Source organism: Orcinus orca, chromosome 5 (assembly GCF_937001465.1).
Source record: "Orcinus orca chromosome 5, mOrcOrc1.1, whole genome shotgun sequence".
Lineage (NCBI taxonomy): Eukaryota > Metazoa > Chordata > Mammalia > Artiodactyla > Delphinidae > Orcinus > Orcinus orca.
In genome coordinates, this window is record NC_064563.1 from 82,406,635 (window position 1) to 82,431,090 (window position 24,456).

Genomic DNA, 24,456 nt, shown 5'->3' on the forward strand with positions numbered 1-24,456 from the left:
CCAGACTCATCAAGAAAAAAAGGGAGAAGACTCAAATCAATAGAACTAAAAATGAAAAAGGAGAAGTAACAACTGACACTTCAGAAATACAAAGGATCATGAGAGATTACAACAAGCAACTATATGCCAATAAAAAGGACAACCTGGAAGAAATAGACAAATTCTTAGAAAAGCACAACCTTCCAAGACTGAATCAGGAAGAAATAGAAAATATGAACCGACCAATCACAAGCACTAAAATTGAAACTGTGATTAAAAATCTTCCAACAAACAAAAGCCCAGGACCAGATGGCTTCACAGGTGAATTCTATCTACATTTAGAGAACAGCTAACACCTATCCTTCTCAAACTCTTCCAAAATATAGCAGAGGGAGGAACACTCCCAAACTCATTCTACGAGGCCACCATCACCCTGATACCAAAACCAGACAAGGATGTCAGAAAGAAAGAAAACTACAGGCCAATATCACTGATGAACATAGATGCAAAAATCCTCAACAAGATACTAGCAAACAGAACCCAAAAGCACATTAAAGCATCATACACCATGATCAAGTGGGGCTTATTCCAGGAATGCAAGGATTCTTCAATATACGCAAATCAATCAATGTGATACACCATATTAACAAACTGAAGGAGAAAAACCATATGATCATCTCAATAGATGCAGAGAAAGCTTTCGACAAAATTCAACACCCATTTATGATAAAAACCCTGCAGAAAGTAGACATACAGGGAACTTTCCCCAACATAATAAAGGCCATATATGACTATGACAAACACACAGCCAACATTGTCCTCAATGGTGAAAAACTAAAAGGATTTCCACTAAGATCAGGAAAAAGACAAGGTCACCCACTCTCACCACTCTTATTCAACATAGTTTTGGAAGTTTTAGGAACAGCAATCAGAGAAGAAAAGGAAATAAAAGGAATCCAAATCAGAAAAAAAGAAGTAAAGCTGTCACTGTTTGCAGATGACATGATACTATACATAGAGAATCCTAAAGATGCTACTAGAAAACTACTAGAGCAAATCAATGAATTTGGTAAAGTAGCAGGATACAAAATTAATGCACAGAAATCTCTGGCATTCCTATACACTAATGATGAAAAATCTGAAATTGAAATGAAGAAAACACTCCCATTTACCATTGAAACAAAAAGAATAAAATATCTAGGATTAAACCTACCTAAGGAGATAAAAGACCTGTATGCAGAAAATTATAAGACACTGATGAAAGAAATTAAAGATAATACAAATAGATGGAGAGAGATACCATGTTCTTGGACTGGAAGAATCAACATTGTGAAAATGACTCTACAGCCCAAAGCAATCTACAGATTCAATGCAATCCTTATCAAACTACCACTGGCATTTTTCACAGAACTAGGACAAAAAATTTCACAATTTGTATGGAAACACAAAAGACCCCGAATAGCCAAAGCAATCTTGAGAACGAAAAATGGAGCTGGAGGAATCAGGCTCCCTGACTTCAGACTATACTACAAAGCTATAGTAATTAAGAGAATATGGTACTGGCACAAAAACAGAAAGATAGATCAATGGAACAGGATAGAAAGCCCAGAGATAAACCCACGCACATATGGTCACCTTATCTTTGTTAAAGGAGGCAGGAATGTACAGTGGAGAAAGGACAGCCTCTTCAATAAGTGGTGCTGGGAAAACTGGACAGGTACACGTAAAATTATGAGATTAGATCACTCCCTAACACCATACACAAAAATAAGCTCAAAATGGATTAAAGACCTAAGTGTAAGGCCAGAAACTATCAAACTCTTAGAGGAAAACATAGGCAGAACACTCTTTGACATAAATCACAACAAGATCCTTTTTGACCCACCTCCCAGAGAAGTAGAAATAAAAACAAAAATAAACAAATGGGACCTAATGAAACTTCAAAGCTTTTGCACAGCAAAGGTAACCATAAACAAGACCAAAAGACAACCCTCAGAATGGGAGAAAATATTTGCAAATGAAGCAACAGACAAAGGATTAATCTCCAAAATTTACAAACAGCTCATGCAGCTCCATAACAAAAAAACAAACAACCCAATCCAAAAATGGGCAGAAGACCTAAATAGACATTTCTCCAAAGAAGGTATACAGACTGCCAAGAAACAAATGAAAGAATGCTCAACATCATTAATCATTAGAGAAATGCAAATCAAAACTACAATGAGATATCATCTCACACCAGTCAGAATGGCCATCATCAAAAAATCTAGAAACAATAAATGCTGGAGAGGGTGTGGAGAAAAGGGAACACTCTTGCACTGCTGGTGGGAATGTGAATTGGTTCAGCCACTATGGAGAACAGTATGGAGGTTCCTTAAAAAACTACAAATAGAACTACCATATGACCCAGCAATCCTACTACTGGGCATATACCCTGAGAAAACCAAAATTCAAAAAGAGTCATGTACCAAAATGTTCATTGCAGCTCTATTTACAATAGCCCGGAGATGGAAACAACCTAAGTGCCCATCATCGGATGAATGGATAAAGAAGATGTGGCACATATATACAATGGAATATTACTCAGCCGTAAAAAGAAACGAAATTGAGCTATTTGTAATGAGGTGGATAGACCTAGCATCGGTCATACAGAGTGAAGTAAGTCAGAAAGAAAAAGACAAATACCGTATGCTAACACATATATATGGAATTTAAGAAAAAAAAATGTCATGAAGAACCTAGGGGTAAGACAGGAATAAAGACACAGACCTACTGGAGAACGGACTTGAGGATATGGGGAGGGGGAAAGGTGAGCTGCGACAGGGCGAGAGAGAGTCATGGACATATACACACTAACAAACATAGTAAGGTAGATAGCTAGTGGGAAGCAGCCGCATGGCACAGGGATATCGATCGGCTCGGTGCTTTGTGACTGCCTGGAGGGGTGGGATAGGGAGGGTGGGAGGGAGGGAGATGCAAGAGGGAAGAGATATGGGAACATATGTATATGTATGACTGATTCACTTTGTTATAAAGCAGAAACTAACACACCATTGTAAAGCAATTATACCCCAATAAAGATGTTAAAAAAAAAAGAATAAACAAAGAAAAATTACAAAATCAACTTGAAATCAAGGAATAAAATGACAATAAATACATACCTATCAATACATGGAATAAATGCTCTGATCAAAACACATGGAGTGGCAGAGTTGATAAAAAATAAATAACACAAGAGCCTACCATATGCTGCCTACTAGAGATTCACTTCAGGGCTAAAGACAGAGACTGAAAGTGAGGGGATGGAAAATGATATTTCATGCAAATGGAAATGAGAAGAAAGAGGTGGTAGCAATACTCATATCAGGCAAAATAGACTTTAAAACAAAGTCTATAACAAAGACAAAGAAGGGAATTACATAATGATAACAGAATCAACATAAGAGGATATTACACACATCAACATATAAGCATACAATACAGGCACACCTAAATATATAAAACAAATACTAAGAGACATAAAGGGAGAAATTTACAGGAATACAATAATAATAGGAGAAGTTAACACCCGACTGACATCAATGGACAGATCATGCAGAGAGAAAATCAATAAAGCAATACAGGTCCTAAATGACACAAGAGACCAGGTGGACTTAGTTTATATCTACAGGACACTACATCCAAAAAAAAATAGAAAACACATTATTTTCAAGTATTTATGGAACACTCTCTAGGATAGAGCACATATTAGCTCACAAAACAAAGTTTCAACAAATTTAAGAGGACAGAAATTATTTCAAGCATCTTTTCTGACCACAACAGTATGAAACTAGAAATAAACAATACAAAGAAAAATGGAAAAATAAGAAACATATGGAGACGAAACAACATGCTACTAAAAAAACCAATCGGTCAATGATGAAATCAAAGAAGAAATCAGAAAATACCTCAAGACAAATAGCAATGAATACAGAACCTTACAAAATCTATGGGATGCAGCAAAAGCATTTCTAAGAGGGCAGTTTATACTGATACAGCTCTTCGTCAAGAAACAAGAAAAATCTCAAACAGCGTAAGTGACCACCTTAAAGAATTAGAAAAAAAGAACAAAAAAGCCTAAAGTTATCAGAAAGAAAGAAATAATAAAGATCAGAGAAGAAATAAATAAAGATTTAAAAAATAACAGAAAAGAGCAATGAAACCAAGAGCCGTTTTTTTTGAAAGATAAACAAAATCGACAATTCACTAGCCAAGGTCACAAAGAAGAAAAGAAAGAGGACCCAAATAAACAAAATAAGAAAGGAAAGAGGAGAAATAATAACTGATAGCACAGAAATACAAAACATCATAAGAAAATACTATGAACAACTATTATATGCCAAAAACTAGACAACTTGGAAAAAATGGACGAGTTTCTAGAAACATACAGCCTGCCAAAACTTAGTCAAGAAGAAACAGATAATGTGGACAGACCAATCACTAGAAGTAAAATAGAATCTGTAATAAATAAAAAAAAAAAAAAATTAGGGACTTCCCTGGTGGTCCAGTGGCAAAGAATCCACCTTACAATGCAGGGGACAGGGGTTTGATCCCTGGTCAAGGAACTAAGATCCCACATGCCATGGGGCAACTAAGCCTGTGTGTCACAACTACTGAGCTCATGTACCTCAACGAGAGAGCCCACGTGCTGCAAACTACAGAGCCCACTCGCCCTGGAGCCTGCGCACCACAACTAGAGAGAGAAAACCTACACGCCACAACTAGAGAGAAACCCACATGCAGCAACAAGAGACAGGCCCATGCACCATGATGAAGAGCCCACATGCCTCAATGAAGGTCCCGAGTGCTGCAACTAAGACCCGATGCAACCAAAAATAAATAAATAAATAATGAATAAATCTTAAAAAAAAAAAATTCCCTGCAAATAGAAGTCCAGTACTGGACAGATTCACTGGGGAAATCTACCAAACATACAAAGAATAACTTATTCCTATCCTTTTCAAACTATTCCAAAAAACTGAAGAGAATAGAACACTCTCTAATTCATTCTATAGGGCCACCATCACCCTGATACCAAAACCAAACAAATACACTAAAAAAAAAAAAGAAAGAAAGAAAAGAAAATTACAGGCCAATATCTCTGATGAATATAGATGCAAAAATCCCCACCAAAATATTAGCAAATCAAATCCAACAATACATAAAAAGGATCATACACCATGATCAAGTTTGTTTTATTCCAGGGTCATGAGGATTGTTCAATATTCACAAACCAATCAATGTGATACACCACATTAACAAAAGAAAAAATAAAAATCACATCATAATCTCAACAGACACAGAAAAAGCATTTGGCAAAATTCAACATCCATTCATAATAAAAACTCTCATAAAAGTGGGTATAAGGAACATATCTCAACATAATAAAGGCCATTTACACCAAACACAGAGCCAATATAATACTCAACAGTGAAAAGCTGACAGACTTCCTGCTAAACTCAGGAGCAAGACAAGGATGTTCACTCTCACCACCTCTATTTAACATAGTATTGGAAGTCCTAACCTAACCACAGCAATAAGAAACTGGAAAGGAAGTGGTAAAACTGTCACTCTATGAAGATGACATGGTACTGTATGTAGACAACCCTGAAGTTTCCACACAGAAACTATCAGAACTAATAAAAGAAGTCAGCAAGGTAGCAGAATACAAGATTAATATACATAAATCTGTTGTATTTCTTTATATTAACACTGAAATGTCAGAAAGAGAAAATAAAAGAAAAATCCTGTTTAAAATTGCATCAAAAATATAAAATACCTAGGGATAAACTTAACCAAGGAGGTGAAAGACCTTACACTGAAAACTATATAACCCTTACAGACTTCAGAAAAAGCTACAGTCATCAAAACAATGTGGTACTTGCACACACTAAAAAAGGCACATAGATCAATGGAACAGGACAGAGAGCCCAGAAATAAACCCACAACTTATGGTCAATTAATCTACGAGAAAGGAGGCAAGAATATACAATGGAGAAAAAATAGTCTCTTCAGCAAGGGGTGCTTGGAAAGCTGGACAGCTACATATAAATCAATGAAATTTGAACACTTCCTCACACCAGATACAAATATAAACTCAAAATGGTTTAAAGACTTAAATACAAGACTTGACACCATAAAACTCCCAAAACAGAACATAGGCAAAATATTCTCTGATATAAATCGTAGCAATATTATCTTAGATCAGTCTCCCAAGGCAAAAGAAATCCAAGCAAAAATAAACAAATGGCACTTAATCAAACTTAAAAGCTTTTACAGAGTAAAGGAAACCATCAACAAAATAAAAAGACAACCTACAAAATGGGAGAAAATGTTTGTAAATGATGCAACTGACAAGGGGTTAATATCCAATATATACAAGCAGCTCATATAACTCAATATCAAAAAAAAAACCCCAATCAAAACATGGGCAAAAACCTAAATAGACATTTTTCCAAGGAAGACATACATATAGCTAACAGGCACATGAAAAGATGCTCAACATTGCTAATTATTAGAGAAATGCAAGTCAAAACCACAATGAGTTATCACCTCACACTGGTTAGAATGGTTATCATCAAAATGTCTACAAATAATATATGCTGGAGAGGATGTAGAGGAAAGGGAACCCTTGTATGTTGTTGGAAGGAATATAAATTGGTGCAGCCATTATGGAAAATAGTATGGAGGTTCTTCAAAAAACTAAAAATAGAGCTACCCATATGATCCAACAATCCCACTCCTGGGTATATATCCAGAAAAAAAATGAAAACTCTAATTTGAAAAGATACATGCGCTGCAATGTTCATAGCAGCACTATTTACAATAGCCAAGACATGGAAACAACCTAAATGTCCACCAACAGATGAATCGATAAAGAAGATGTGGTATATAAATACAATGGAATATTACTCATCCATAAAAAAGAATGAAATATTGTCATTTGAAGCAACATGGATGGACCTAGAGAATATTATACTTAGTGAAGTAAGTCAGACAGAGAAAGACAAATACTATATGATATCACTTATATGTGGAATCTAAAAATTAATCTATATACAAAACAGAAACAGACTTATAAATATAAAAAACAAATCTATGGTTACCAAAGGGGAGGGAGGTTGGGAGGGACAAATTACATGTATTGGATTAACAGATATAAACTACTATACATAAAATAGATAAGCAACAAGGATTTACTGTATCAAACAGTGAATTATATTCAGTATCTTGTAATAACCTATACTGGAATATAATATGAAAATAAAAATAACTGAATCACTACACTGTACACCTGAAACTAACAAAACATTGTAAGTTAACTATACATCAATAAAAAAATACTTAAAGAGTATTGAAAGCAAAAATTGTAACATTGTATTTAGATGTAATACATATGATAACTTGCATGAAGGACAATGGGTGAAGATAAATAAATATATGTGGTAGTGAAATTTCTACATTTTATGTAAAGTGTTACAATTAACCCTAATAGAATATGGAAAGTTAAGGAAGTACAATATATTGTAATCCCTAGAGCAACAGATTAAAAAGAATATGTGAAGATAAATTGCCTATATGTAAATTCAAATGGAATCATAATAAAAACTTTCAAATAATCCAAAAGAAGGCAAAAAGGGGAGATAAAAGGAACAAAAAATGATAGGACCAACAACAACAAAAAATAAACTGGTATACCTAAATCCAGTCCCATCAGTAATTATATTTAATATTAACGGACTAAACACTCCAACTAAATTATGTAAGACTGAATAAAAAAGCAAGACCCAACTATATGTTCTCTACAGGAGACATGATAGCTACCTAACAATAAAACCTTAAAATACATGAAACAAAAAAGTACAGAATTAAAGTGAAAAGTAGACAATTCTATAATCATTAAATTTTAATACCGCTTTCTCAGAAATTGATTCCTAGTCAAACACCAGTTAAATCACAGAATATCTGATAAACGATATCAGCCACATTTAGCTATTTGATTTTTAGAGTATAAAAACAAAAATAAATAGAAGTACAAGGAAAATATTCATAACACATATTTTAACTTACTTCTCTAAGAATTGAAAAATCAACCAATAATAAAAAACAGTGAAGATTTAAACAGTACAAAGTAAAAATGAGAATTTCAAATTTGACTCAGATCATATATGTGTGTGTGTGTGTGTGTGTATATCTCACATCTATATAATGGATATTACTCAGCCATGTAAAAGAATGAAATTCTGCCATTTGCAACAACAGGGATGGCAGAATAGCATAGAGTACTATGCTAAGTTAAATAATTCAAAGAAAGACAAATACTCTATGTTATCACTTATACATGGAACCAAAAAATAAAACAAAAACAAAGCAGAAACAGACTCACAGATATAGAGAACAAACTAGTGGTTACCAGAGTAGAGATGGAAGGGGGGAGGGGCAAATTAGGGGTATGAGATAAAGAGATACATATACATTTATTTATATGTATACAATAAATAAGCAATAAGGAATATTGTACAGCACAGGGAATTATAGCCATTATTTTGTAAAAACTTTAACTGGAGTGTAATCTATAAAAATATTGAAAAACTATGTTGTACACCTGAAACTGATATAAATAATATATCAACTGTACTTCTATTTAAATAAATAAATAAATAAAGCATCTCTAAGTAAGTTTTTAAATGTAACGTAATCGCTAAGTAAACTGCTAAGGTAAATATTGCAATAATTTAATCTTTTGTGGTGGAACATGCAACTGTGGTACAAAAAATGGCAAACCAACCCAAGCTGGAATAGTTCCATCTTTTGATTTCACCCACTATAAAAACATACCACTATTTTCTCAATGTGAAACTATAATAAACACTCAGAAACTATGAAATAGAATGTATTTCATTAACCTCTAGGTTTTGACCTCTTTATTCTTACAACCAACCAATGGTAAGAGATAAACACAAAACTCAGATCATCACCAATATTAGGGAAAATAATATGGCCTCTGAATAAAAAATATTCATACATTTGAAATTTTTATTCTGCCTAGTTAGACAGATCCAACATAAATCCTAAATATCTCCTTTCAATGAGGAATATAATAAGATAAATACAACCTACGATAAAAACCATGTAGTCATAATTTAGTGGAATCAAATGGCAGAAATGGAAATAAATGGGAGAATTTAGAAAACAACAGACTCTAAAGCAGTATAGAAATTAGGTCCAAGAGTCAGATCTATAAAGTGCCATTCTCTCACTAGCTCCTTACCCCTTAAAATTCGTCAAATATCCTATATTATCTCCTCTGCTTCAGGTACATCAACCATCAGTTATTCAATTTTTGGTATCAAAATTGAATAGGTATCACTTACAATGTAGGAAAGTTGATAGATAGGAGGAAGGGAAGTATAGAAACTTTGGGTCATAATGTAGGGATCTGAAGGAGGTATAAAGGGGTATTTAGAATCAGAAGCTATGTGCTATTACCTCTTTCTAGTGATAATGATACCAACTTTCCTACTTCAAGTAACGGCACTGAATGTCCAGAGTTGATTTCTTTTGAAAGCATACATCTTACCATGTGGAATTGTGGTCTGGAAAGGACGACTTGGGCTTTTCAGGTTCCATAAAGTCAAGCTACCATCTGAATGGCTGCACATGAATTGTTTGCCCTCATGATGCCAATCAATTGAATGAATAGCCTAATGAAATAACAATTAAAAACAAGTAGAGGAGGGGAAAAGTTGATATATCATTCTATATTCCAAAGGAAAAATATTTTAACACAGAATTATTATAGCAATAACACTTAGGAAACATATGTAATTTTTCTGACCTAGGTCATACTACCTTTGGTTTCAACCTTCTATAGGCTTATAGAAGGCTACAAAAACTCACCTCCTAAGATAAAGAAAAGTTAAGTAAATTTCATAGTATTGTTAGATCCCAGAACTTTTTGTTGTAAATTCTAGGTCCTCCCCGTACCCTTTAATGCTTCTTTGAAAATTATTACACAGAAGTAAAAGCAAGGTTATCAGAAAATAATCTCTGGTGAGGTAGAAGCCTAGTTCCACTTAAAATAGCCAACTTAAAAGGTAGTTTACATAAGAGTTGCAATTTGAGGGCTTACTACATGACAGACCCCAGGGTAAGCAGTTTATGTACATTATCTCATTTAATCCTACAAAACAGATATTATGTTTTTCCAAATTACACGTGGTGAAATAGGCCTAGAAAGATTGAGATACTTGCTCAGGTTACACCACTCAAAGCCAGTGTCTGACTATAAAACCCATATTTGGAATCATTGGACTATATTAACTCTAACATATACTATTTAATTTGACTTAAAGCAAGAAGAGTTTAAAATTTTTGTATTTACAGATTCATTCTGTAGATGTGAATTAAATAAAATTAAAAAGTGATCATTACATTTTCCTAATTTGTTTTATTCCCAGTGGTTGCACAGTGTCTTGCATAAAGTAGGTACTCAAAATATCTGTTAAATGAATAAGTAATTAATGTTATCAAATATTTCCACACTCTTGGTATTCTTTCAAAATTAATAAAGTATATACGGAACTTGGGTAATGTGCTAATAAGCAGAATGAAAGAAACTCTAGTAGGCATAAAAGTTGAACAGATGTATATACAGACAGCATGATCCTTTCCTTAAAAGAACTTAAACAACTGCGAGGTAGGAAACATTTATACCAATATTAATACTACTTATTGTTTGGAACTTTTAACGTTTAGTTTTTTAATCTATATTTATAAAACTAAGTTATGTATATATTTATTTTATACCAAACTTATACATATACACACACACACACACACATATTTCCAAACAATAAGTATTGTTAGAGTTATAAATAAATGATGACTAGAGCAGTCATTAGACATATCAGAAATGAAATAGTATATGAGTGGACCTCAAGATAAGTAAGATTTGGTTAATTGCAAAAGATACCATGACACACTGGACTTATGTTTTCTCTCACCCTGGTCTTTATTACTGGGCAGAGAAGACTTCTTTATTGCCAGGGTTCAGCAGAGGCAGTGAGAGGGAAAAAACGCTCTTCTTTGTCTTCTCCTCTGCGTATTTCTTCTCATTTTTTATGTGACTAAAGGGAAATGTCACTTCTTGCCTCCTCTACATGTTAACCTGGATGAACCTTAGTCAATTTAAAGTTCTCTCAGACTACTTTGCTATAAATGGTAGGCACAGAGCCCCAGCCCTAACCTTTCTTTCTATCCCACTGCATTTCTGTCTACTGGAGAAGACAGATATAAAAATGATATATATAACATAAAACCAAGATAAGTACTATAAAAGAAGTACATTTATTGTACAGAAGAGTAGGCATGTAAAACCAACTTGTTATTAAAGAATAGGATGTCAACTAGCCCATCATTGAAGAGACTGAACAGCTGGAATTTGAACTGACTTAATGGGTAAAAATTCAATTTCTATTTATTTGATTATACCCCACTCTTTTCTTTAAAAAGGACCTTAAGCATTTGCTGAAAAACCAAATATAATACAACTAATTAAAGAAAAAAATTTTTAATGAAGAACAATATGGAAAATAAACTCAGTGGCTGTGACTGAATTTCTTGTAAACGAAAAAGACAAAGGAAACCCAAAAAGCTAGGTAACAATCTGAAAAAAGGAAAAACAGCAGTTAGTAAGGAATTAAAAAGTTATCCTCATGTCAGACTCTGAGAGATTTCTCTATCAGAGATTATTTAAGAAATATTGATGTAATGAAACAAAAATTTCACAGCTAATGTGGAAGTAAAATTCATATGGTTATTTCTGAAAATGATCTTGGATTTCCAAAACAAAACTCTGAATTCATCAGTGGTTATTTATCAAGTGGCTAGTTAGATAGTCCAAATAGCTTTACAGTAGCTAAATAATAGAATTTTGATATGCATAAGAGGAAAGAAGGGAGTTCATGATAAGGTATTAGCAGAAGCAAAGGCCTGGAGGTAGGAAGTAAATGGTATGTTTAGGAGACAGTGAGTAACATGTCTGAAGTGTAGAAGTGTGTAGAAGGATGCAGTAAATTAAATTCAAGGGAAAAAGCACCAGGGCCTTAAACCTCCTGTCAAGGAATAAGACTTTGTACTGTTGACAACTGGAAGCCATTCAAAGGTTTTGAGGTAGAGAATTACCTGATCTGCTATGTCTTAAAATGATAATCTTGTTAGTGAAAGATATATTGAAAAGGTAAGATATCTGAGGAAACATGATTAGTTAAAAGGCTACTGTAAGTCTTCCAGGCAAAAGATAACATCCTCAACTAGGATGCTGAATGTGGGAATGAAAAAGGAGAAGAAATAAATCAGAGACAATATAAAAATTGGATCAAGAAGACCACAAAAGTGATTGCATATGATATATGAAGAACAAAAAAGGGTCAAATATGACTCTGAGGGTTATAAATTAAAATAACTAAATCAAAATTGAAAAACTGAAAAAGAGGTTCAGACCTGTAAATATAAATTCAGTGCCAATGGAATATTCATCTGGACTTATAGATTATTAGATATTTGGATCTAGATCTCAGGAGAGAGGTAAGAGTTAAAGATATATGAATTTTTAATTTATCAGCATAATATAGGTAATATTTGAAATGGTGGGAGGGGATATGAACATAAATGTAAACTGAAGGAGAAATGAAGAGAGGGTGAAGACGTAGAATCCTGAAGAGTATCTATAATGTAAAGGAGAGTTAAGGAAAGAACCAGTGATGGAGAAAGGAGGGGTGAAAAATGAGGTGGAAAAACACAAACAAGGGAAGAAACCATTTTAAGAAGGAAGGACTGATGTAAAGTCACAGGTTTAGTGAGGAACTTAAAAGACTAAGGAAGGGGTCACTGATCATTGGTGACTTATGAGAAACCATTTCAGGACAGATGATTTCAAAATATGAGACGTAAAGTGATGAGGAAAGTTTGAAAAGTTTGGTAATAACATGAAGTATACAACTATCTTTATTAAAATGATAGGACATATAATTATGCATTAAAGTAAATCAATTTTATATATATTCATATAATTCTAAGTATAAAGTGTAGTATTCTACTGACTTAAACATTGTTAATCTTTATTTAAACATTTCATTGCAAAATTACTTTCACTTACTTTTTAAAGTTAGAAATCTTCCTTCCACACTTTTTAAGGCCACAGGAAAACTAGCTGATTGAGCATTCTCATCTGGATTTCCATTTCAGCTGCTCCACTCTAGTTCCAACTGGCTAAATACACAGATGGTATTTGGACTCTTATCTAACTGCTAGTCTTTTTTTTTTTTTTTTTTTTGCAGTACGTGGGCCTCTCACTGTTGTGGCCTCTCCCGTTGTGGAGCACAGGCTCTGGACACACAAGCTCAGTGGCCATGGCTCACGGGCCTAGCCGCTCTGCAGCATGTGGGATCTTCCCGGACCCGGGCATCCGGTTAGGAAGCCCTAACTGCTAGTCTTAAGAGAGGAAGTGATCTTCATACTCATCTTTGTATTTTATGTATTTAACAAAAGGAAAACCCTAGCTTAGCTCTCTAGGACCTTCTTGCCTTATGATTCAAGGTGCCTCGTAAGTTGATCATAAAGAGCATAATTGTATGACATTGCTTGCCAGAGTACTGTTCACTAATCATGACCAAATTACCCAGCTGTTATATCATTTACTTCTGAATTCTTTATCACCATGACAATAATCTTGTATATATCATAAAATCTTAGTTTTCCAGAACCACTAAGAAATGAATGGGGGGTGGCGGTTATGGGATAGCCGAAGGCTTGTACCTTTAATCACCAAAATTTAAATTTTACTTTTATAAGGGGATGGAAGAGGGCATAAAAAGAAACTGTTCTAAAAAAATGTGTTTTCCTTTCAAATTTATTTCTCTATTTATCTTAGTGTTGTCTTAAATTCTTTGGCACTCTTCCCATTTAAGCCTGGGTAATTCTAAACACTGATTTTTGACCTGTATTTTCCTATCTCTCATCACTGTAACAATTTTTAGTTTAATTGAGAGCCTAGATGATCCCCTTTATTTCCACAGCTACAAGATATAATTTCCCTTTCTCACCTTTTGCCCCTAGCCTCACTCTTTTCACATTAGCTTCTTCTTAAGAAGGAAATAATAGCCTAGAATCAATCTTCGAACAACCGAAGTATCAATTAACAGACTATCCTTGATAAGAGTTCATTGTTTTCTCTACATGAAAACCTAAAATCTCAATTCTGTACGATAAAATGTACTTCAAGATCTGACTTTTATTATTAAGTATTACTATTTTAAAAATCTCTCTTTACTGTAAGAAGGCAAGTATTAGAAGATAAGGCCTTTCAAACTGACTACTTAAACTTTCTGCCACAGAAAAACAATTTTCTAAAGATGTGAATAGTATCTTTAGAGACCTTAAGGACAAAAAGGTTAAGAAATAAGCATAGGGCTTCCCTGGTGGCGCAGTGGTTGAGAGTCCGCCTGCCGATGCAGGGGACACGGGTTCGTGCCCCAGTCCGGGAGGATCCCACATGCCGCGGAGTGGCTGGGCCCATGAGCCGTGGCCGCTGAGCCTGCGCGTCTGGAGCCTGTGCTCCGCAACGGGAGAGGCCACAACAGTGAGAGGACCGTGTACCACAAAAAAAAAAGAAAGAAACAAACATAGAGCCTAAAGGAAAGAAAAAGATAGGTAATAGACACCAACATATGTAAATGCCCAAAAAAGGCTTAAAAATAATCCGTCAAGGCAAAATTTCCACTCAGGAGAACAACCCAGAGGTGGAACTCGTGCAAATACCAACAGGCAGTGTGAGGCACTGGATCAGAACTAGGCAGTTTTCCAATGATAAAAATACTGGTAACATACAAGGCTTAAATGTAGAAAACAGGCATAAAATCACAATACTCTTTTCAAATATTCCAGTAGAAATCACTTACCTCATCATAATAAACTCTCAGTTCTGCTCTTTTAGATTTCAAGTCCCAGAATACTACAGTACCATTTTCATAACCTATTAGCAGCTGGAAAACATTAGAACAATCATTTTTGTAATTCTAACATTAATTTTACCTTGCTCCAAATAAAGATTAATGTTAATACAATAAAGTATAATCATACTACATTATACAACTTTATTTAGAATACCAATTTTTCCAAACCTGAATACAGGTTTTCTACATTGAAAAAAATTGGCAAATGAACTCTACTTCAATATAAACATTTACCAATGAAATCTACCTCATTCCAAAGAGTATACTGAGAAAATACGTAAGTATATATGAAACAACATAAAAATAAATGAGAACATTGGAACAAAAGAAAAATGGGATTGAAAATGAAGATGAAATAAAGGATGAAATGTGATAACTTTAACAAACAGTGTATATGCCATTCAGTTTTTTGCACGTGAAAAATGTGGCCACAAATTTGGCTTCAAATTTCTTTCTATCAAATCCAATTTTCTGACTTACGTCAGTATTTTAAATTGGTGATTTATGAACTCTCTGCAGTTCAAAAAGGTATTCTAGAGATTCACATCATTAAATATAGTTGATACTGATTTATAAATCAATAAATAAGACAATTAACAAAATATACATTCTTCATTTCAAAAGAAAAGGATTTGAGAACAGAAAATGATTATTAGATGATCATATTCAACACTCAGTCATTCAGCTAAATACTGCTAGCTGTGCTGATGGTTTTTACTATGATTCTGAGTTTTATTTGTAGTTATATTTTGTTAAATTTAATCTACCATTAGTTAAAAAAAACCCAGAAAGGATAAAAATAGGCCAACGTTCAAATAATATTTCACAGGAATGTGCCTTAAGATGATTTTCTTGAAATCCATTAGTATTTCTCTGGTGAAAATTCTTATACTGTTAATAAAGATGTTTCAGTAACTCCAAAACACAGTGGTAAAAACAGAAAATATAATGGTAGTTATAAGTTACTCCTACATAGCTTCTTGAGACCTAATCATTTCCCTAGAAATTTTATAACAGAACACAAAAAAACAACAAAAATAAGCCAGCTAGTAGTTTTAACAGGAAACAAAATTTCAAATATCAGATCATGAAAGCAATGCATATTACTTTTGAAGGCATAGCATATACTTAAATGTTTTATTATTAAACTGCAAACAATAAATTCTAAAATTGACTTAAAAAATTGAGCTTTCTACATATTAAGTTAAAGTAAATGGCATAATGACTTCATAAATTTAAAAAGTCAAAATTAGTGTAAACAAAGACTTTCTTAAAATAAAATTTATATAAAGTAATATATACTGTACTAAGATATGTATTAACTTCAACTTTTTTTTATATACCAGAGAAAATGATAAACAATAAAACCAAATCCTATGAGGTGTATGATAAAAGTTTCTATGAAATGTATGAAAAGAAGATTTATAAGTCTAAAAAGTTTGGAAAATCTGACCTAAGCAAGAAAATGAGTAATATAACCTTTCAGAAATTGAGCCTCAAGATGTAATGGAATGATATTCTAAAATGCTATTATATTTTTTATAATAAACATAAGATAGAAGTCATTTTGTTTATAAAACATTATAAGCAATAGCCCCAGTAAATCACAAAATATAAAATAATAAACCTCAAAGTATCAAAAAATTGAGATAACTATACAAGATTATGATATAGGAAATATGAAAATATATTAGAAACACTTAAAGAATTGAGAATGAGAAAAACAGCCCCTGACATCCAGGAGACACCAGACAAAGTCATTCTGTGACCATGATGAATCAAGACAAAAATAAGATCCCTCTGTAATCATGCCTGATCACATCAAAACAGGAATATTGCCCACATCACAAATACATATCATATATGTACATGTGTGTGTGTACATATATATATATGTGTGTGTGTGTGTGTGTATATATATATATATATATATATATATATATATATATAGGCAAAGAAGTAGGTGATTTCTTCACTACATATTATCAGGACCTGGAAAAGTTTCTGAAGAAAATAGGTATCTGCAAAAATATCTGTTAAATTAGTTAGTAAATACCAAATAATCAAAATCAAAGATACTATATATTCTCTAACAAACATGAAATAAAATTAGAACTCACTGACAAAAATATTTTGGAAACTAAAAAATATGCATTTAAGTAATTATGGCCAAACAAGAAATCATAATGAAAAGTATGAAACAGAAAAGAACAAAAATGCCTCATATTGAACCTTGTGGGATACAGATGATCCTCATCAAGAGGGAAATATATGGTTTTATAAATACAGGCATACCTTGAAGATATTGTGGGTTCAGTTCCAGACCACCTCAACAGAATGTAATATCAAAATAAAGTGAGTTATACAAGTTTTTTTTGGTTTCTCAGTGCATGTAGACTTCTATACTGTAATCTATTAAGTGTACAATAGCATTATGTCTAAAAAAGCAATGCATATAACTTAATTAAAAGTACTTTATAGCTAAAAAATGCTAACCATAATCTAAGCCTTCAGTGACTCATATTTTTTCAAGAGTAATATCAAAGATCACTGGGCAGAGATGGGATCAAGATGGAAGAGTAGGAAGACCCTGAGCTCACCTCCTCCTGTGCACACACCAAAACTACAACATATATATAAAATAACTCTCTCTCAGAACAACCTGAAGACTGGCTGTACAGCTTTTTTACAATTAAGGATATATATTTTTTTAATCACACAGAGACAGGTACAAGGGTGAAAGAAGTGATCTAGTCAGGACCCACACCCCCAGCAGGTCACCCAAAAGACAAAGGGGATATTACAAACTCAGAGGCCCCAGCCAATGCTCACTTCAGCTCCAGCCCTCCCACCAAAGCCACCAAGCACACACAGTCTGCAAAGGGACACTCCTACACAATGACACACTTTCCACACCAGGTGAGACAAATGTTTTGCCTAATTAATAAAGACAAACACTGAAAGTGAAACAAATTAAGAAGGCAGAGGAATATGTTCCAAATGAAATAACAAGATAAAACTCCTAATGAAATGAAGATAAGTAATTTACATGATAAAGATTTCAAAGCAATGTCATAAAAATGCTTACCAAACTCAGAAGAATAGAGGATCACAGTGAGAACTTCAATAAAAAATTAGAAAATATTAAAAAAGAACCAATCAGAGCTGAAGAATACAATAACTGAAATGAAAAATATACCAGAGAGAATAAAAAGCAGATTAAGTGGTAAAGAAGAATTAATAAATGAGTTGGAAAACAGAATAGTGGAAATTACCCAATCAGAACAGTAAAAAGAAAAAGTTTTTAAAATGAGGATAGTTTAAGGGACCTCTGAGACAACACTGAGTGTCACAATATTCATGTTATAGGATTTAGTCCCAGGAGGAGAAAAGAGAGGAAAAGGGGCAGAAAATATATTTGATGAAATAAGGCTGACAAATTCTCTACCCTGGGAATGAAATAGATATCCAGGTCCAGGAATCAGAGACAGTCCTAAAAAGATGAACCCAAAGAATCAACACCAAGACACATCATAAGAACAACAGCCAGAGTTAAAGAGAGAGAATTCTAAAGGTAACAAGAGAAAAACAAAGAATCAAACAAAAGGGAACCCCCATAAGGCTCTCATTGATTTTTCAGCAGAAACTGTAGGCCAGAAGACAGTGGCATGATATATTTAAAGTGCTGAAAGGGAAAAACCTAAACCAAGGATACTCTACACAACAAGGTTAGGCATTCAGAATTGAAGGCGATATAAAGGTTCCCAAGATGAGCAAAAAGTAAAAGAGTTTATCGCCGCTAAGCAGGCCACACAAGAAATGTTAAAGGATCTTCTTTACGCAAAAAAGAAAAGGCCATAACAAGAAATGAGAAAATACATGAAGAAAATAAATCTCATTGGTAGAAGCAAATATAATAGTAAAGGCAGTGGATCAACTGCTTAAAAAGCTGATATGGAGGTTAGATGACAAAAGTTGTAAAATCAATTCTAATTACAATGAGTAATTAAAGGATAAACAAAAAGATGTAAAATATAATGTCAAAAACATAAAACATGGTGATGGGATTATAAAAACTGTAGAACTTTAAGAATGTGTTTGAATTTAAATGACTATCAGTTTAAAACAAATATCTATCTACCTACCTACCTATTTATTGCATAGTAACCAAAAACCAAAAACCTAGACTAGATACACAAATACAAAGAGAAAGAAACCCAAACATAATACTAAAAAAAATCATCAAACCATAGGGAAGAGACTAAAAGAAGAAGAAAAGAATAGAGAAGAACTACAAAAACAACCAGAAAACATATAACAAAATGGCAAAAAGGACATGCCTATCAATAATCACTTTAAGTGTAAATGAACTAAATGCCCCAATCAAAAGACACAGTGTGGCTGAATGGATAAAAAAAAACAAGACATCTATATGCTGCCTATAAGAGACTCAATTCTGAGCTAAAGACACACATAGACTGAAAGTGAAAGGATGGGAAAAGATATTCCATGGAAATGGAAATGGAAATGAAAAGAAAGCAGGGGTAATATAACTCATATCAGACAAAACAGACTTTAAAACAAAGATTGTAACAAAAGGCAAAGAAGGGCATTACATAATGTTAAGAGGGGGGTCAATCCAAAAAGAGGAACTAATATTCATAACATATATGCACCTAACATAGGAGCAACTAAATATATAAACCAAGTATTAACAGACATAAAAGGAGAAATTGACAGTAACACAGTATTAGTAGGGGATTTAATATCAATGAATAAATCATCCAGACAGAAAATCTATAAGAAAACGTTGGCCTTAATGATACTTTGAGCAGTTGGACTTAATAGATATCTACAGAGTATTCCATCCAAAAACTATAGAATACACATCTTCTTCAAGTACACATGGAACATTCTCCAGGATAGATCACATGGTAGGCCACAAAACTAATCTCAGTAATTTAAAGAGTAAAATCATATAAAGTATCTTTTCTGACCACAGTGGTATGAAACTAGATATCAATTACAGAATGAGAGGTGGAAAAGACACAAACACATGAAGGCTAAACAATGGGCTGCTAAAAAAAATAATGGGTCAATGAAGAAATCAAAGAGAAAAATTTTTTTAAATGTCTTGAGATGAATGAAAATTGAAACACAACTTTTCAAAATCTGTGGGATGCAGCAAATGCAGTTCTTAGGGGGAAGTTTGTAGCAGTACAGGCCTATCTCAAGAAATTTTAAAAATCTCAAAAAACCTGACTTGAAACCTAAAGGAATTACAAAAAGAAAAAACTCAGAGTTAGTAGAAGGAAAGAAATAATAAAGATCAGGGGAGAAATAAATAAAATAGAGACAAAAAAAAGGAGAAAAAGATCAATGAAACTAAGAGGTTATTTTTTAAGATAAAGAAAATTGATGAAACTTTAGCCAGACTCATCAAGAAAAAAGAGAGAAGGTCCAATTAAATACAATCAAAAATGAACATGAAGTTATACAAGATATCACAGGAATACAGTAATTGAAGAATACTACAAACATTTACACGACAACAACTTGAACAATCTAGAAGAAATGGACAAACTCATAAATGTACAATATCCCAGGAAAAAATAGAAAGTATGAACAGACACCAATTACCAGTAATGAAATTGAATCAGTAATAAAAAACAAAAACAAAACTCCCAACAAACAAAAGTCCAGTATCACATAGCTTCACACTGGAATTCTACCAAGCACTGAAAGAAGATTTACTATCTATCCTTTTCAAACTCTTTTAAAAAACTGAAGAGAAGGGAACACTTCCAAACTCATTCTTTGAATCCATCATTACACTGATACCAAAGCCAGGCAAAGACACTACAACAAAAGGAAATTACATGTCAATAAATCTGAAAAATATAGATGCAAAGATCCTCAACAAAATATTAGCAAACAAAATTCAACAATATATAAAAAGGATCATACACCATGATCAAATGGGATTTATCCCAACGGTGCAAGTTTGGTTCAGTATCTGCAAATCAATCAATGTGATACACCATATTAACTAAAGGAAGGATAAAATCACATGATCATTACAATCAGTGCAGAAAAAACATTTGACAAAATTCAACAACTATTCATGATAAAAATCCTTATCCAAGTTGGTATAGAGGAAATATATCTCAATATAATAAAAGCCATTTGTGACAGAACCACAGCTAACATCACACTCAATGGTGACAAGCTAAAAGCTTTTCCTCTAAGTTCAGGAACAAGACAAGAATGTCCACTCTTATTCAACATAGTATTGGAAGTCCTAGCCCCAGGAATCAGACAAGAAAAATAAATGAAAGTCATCTAAATTAGAAGGGAAAAAGTAAAATTGTCACTATTTGCAGATGACATGATACTTTATATAAAAATCCCTAAAGACTATTAGAACTAATAAATAAATTCAGTAAAGATGCAGGATACAAAATTAATATACATAAATCTTCATTTCTATACATTAAAAATGAACTATCAGAAAGAGAATGCAAGAAAGCAATCCCACTTAAAATTGCATCAAAAAAATATAAAATATTTAGGAATAAAGTTAACCAAGGAGGTGAAAGACCTACACTCTGAAAACTATATGACACTGATGAAAGAAACTGAAGACAACATAAATAAAGATATTCTATGTTCATGGATTAGAAGAATTAATAGTGTTAAAAAGTCTAGGGGCTTTCCTGGTGGCACAGTGGTTGAGAGTCCAACTGCCGATGCAAGAGACGCGGGTTCGTGCCCCTGTCCAGGAGGATCCCACGTGCCATGGAGCGGCTGGGCCCGTGAGCCATGGCCACTGGGCCTGCACATCTGGAGCCTGTGCTCCGTGGCGGGAGAGGCCACATCAGTGAGAGGCCCGCGTACCGCAAAAAAAAAAAAAAGTCTATACCACCCAAAGCAATCTACATATTCAATGAAATCCCTATCAAAATACTGATGGCATTTCTCACAGAACTAGAACAAATAATCCTAAAATTTCAATGAACCATAAAAGACCCTGAATAATCAAAGCCATCTTGAGAAAGGAGAACAAAGCTGGAGGTATCACACACACTCCCTGACTTCAAAATATACTATAAAGCTAAAGTAATCAAAACAGTATGACACTGCACAAAAACAGACACATAGATCAATGGAACAGAATAGAGAGCCTAGAAATAAACTCACACACATACGGTCAATTAATCAACAACAAAGGAGGCAACAATATACAATGGGAAAAAGACAGTTTCTTCACATAAGTGGTTTGGGGAAAACTGGACAGCTACATGTAAAAGAATGAAACTAGACCATTTTCTCACAACATATAAAAAAATAAACTCTAAATGGACAAAAGAGGACTTCCCTGGTGGTCCAGTGGTAAAGAATCTGCCTTCCAATGCAGGGGACGGGGGTTCGATCTCTGGTCAGGGAACTAAGATGCCACATGCTGTGGGGCAACTAAGCCTGCACGCCACAACTATTGAGCTCATGCACCTCAACGAGAGAGCCTGCATGCTGCAAACTACAGAGCCCAGATGCTCTGGAACCCGTGCACCACAACTACAGAGCCCACTCACCCTGGAGCCTGCATGCCAAAACTAGAGAGAGAAAACCCTCATGCCACTACTAGAGAGAAGCCCACGTGCTGCAATGAAGAGCCCATGCACCACAATGAGCACTGCAACGAAAGATCCCACATGCCGCAATGAAGATCCCATGTGCCACAACAAAGACCTGATGCAGCCCAATAAATAAATATTTTTTTTAAAAAGCCATAGCAATGGGCATACCATTAAAAAATAAATAAATAAATGTACAAAAGACTTAAATATAAGACCTGAAACAACAAAACTCCTAGAAGAAAACATAGGCAGTATGTTCTTTGAAATCAGTCTTAGCAATATTTATTTGGATCTGTCTCCTCAGGCAAGGACAACAAAAGCAAAAATAAGCAAACAGGACCACATCAAACTAAAAATCTTTTGCACAGTTAAGGAAAGCATCAACAAAATTAAAAGACAAGTACGGAATAGGAGAAAATATTTGCAAATGATGTGACTGACATTCAAAATATATAAAGAACTCATACAACTCAATATCAAAAAAACAAACTATCCGATTAAAAAATGGCATTTTTCCAAAGAAGCTATACAGATGTCCAACAGGCACATGAAAAGATGCTCAACATCACTAATCAACAGGAAAATGCAAGTCACAACCACAATGAGATATCACCTCAACCTGTCAAAATGGCTATCATCAAAAAGACAACAAATAACAAGTGTTGGCAAGGATGTGGAGAAAAGGGAACACTCGTGCATTGTTGGGGAGAACATAAACTGGTGCAGCCGCTATGGAAAGCAGTATGGAGGTTCCTCAAAAAAATTAAAAATTGAACTACCATACAATCCAGCAATTCCACTCCTGGGTATTTATTTAAAGAAAAGGAAAACACTAATTCAAAAACATATATGCACCCCAATGTTCACTGTAGCATTATATACAATAGCCAAGATATGAAGCAACTTAAATGTCCATAAACAGATGAATGGATAAAGATGTGGTACACACACACACACACACACACACACATACACACACACACTGCAATATTTCTCAGCCATATAAAGGAATGAAATAATGCCATTTGTGACAGCATGAATGGACCTGGAGGGTAGTATGCTAAGTGAAATAAGTCAGACTAAGAAAGACAAATAGTATATGTTTTTACTTATATATGTGGAATCTAAAAAACAAAACAATCAAATACAACAAAACAGAAACAGACTCACAACAGAGAACAAACTAGTGGTTGCCAGAGGGAAGGGTTGCAAAATAGGTGAAGGGGATTAAGAGGCACAAACTACCAGTTTTAAAATAAGTCATAGGCATGTGATATACAGCACAGGGAACATAGTCAATAATATCATAGTAACTTTGTATGGTGCATAATCTATAGAAGTATCAAATCACTATGTTGTACAGCTGAAATTAATATAAGTAAACTATATTTCAATTAAAAATAATCACTGATGACAGACCACCTTAAGAAATATAATAACGAAAAAGTTTGAAATACTGTGAGAATTACCAAAATGTGACACAGAGACATAAAGTGAGCAAATGCTGTTGGGAAAATGGTGTCAATAGACTTGCTCGACTCATGGTTGCCACAAATCTTCAATTTGAAAAAAAATGCAATATCTGTGAAGTGCAGTTAAGTGAAGCACAATAAATCGAGGCGTGCCTGTACATATTAAAAGGAGAAAAGTATAAATTTTTAATAAATATAAGCATTTAACAGTAGAATGTCAAGAAAAAGAATAAAGTCCAACAAATAGAAGAAAAAATGAGTCATCTTATCCAGGAGCAAAGCATACCTTTCACTTATTCAAGTTTTCAGGAATTT

General features: G+C 33.7%; 2 protein-coding genes across 6 annotated transcripts in view; both read right to left on the reverse strand.

Annotated features, from left to right (window-relative positions):
- The window catches only part of SLC15A2 (solute carrier family 15 member 2), a 779,020-nt gene that overhangs the window by 647,695 nt on the left and 106,869 nt on the right, over window positions 1-24,456 (reverse strand). The window lies entirely within an intron of this gene.
- STXBP5L (syntaxin binding protein 5L) overlaps window positions 1-24,456 on the reverse strand; it is a 361,807-nt gene that overhangs the window by 199,100 nt on the left and 138,251 nt on the right. For all 5 annotated transcript variants that reach the window (XM_033403324.2, XM_033403323.2, XM_004278542.4 and 2 more), the window contains exons 8-9: window positions 14,979-15,062; window positions 9,599-9,722 (exon numbers count right to left, since the gene is read on the reverse strand). In XM_033403324.2, coding sequence (XP_033259215.1) covers window positions 9,599-9,722; window positions 14,979-15,062 — 208 coding nt within the window. The remainder of the gene's footprint in view (window positions 1-9,598; window positions 9,723-14,978; window positions 15,063-24,456) is intronic.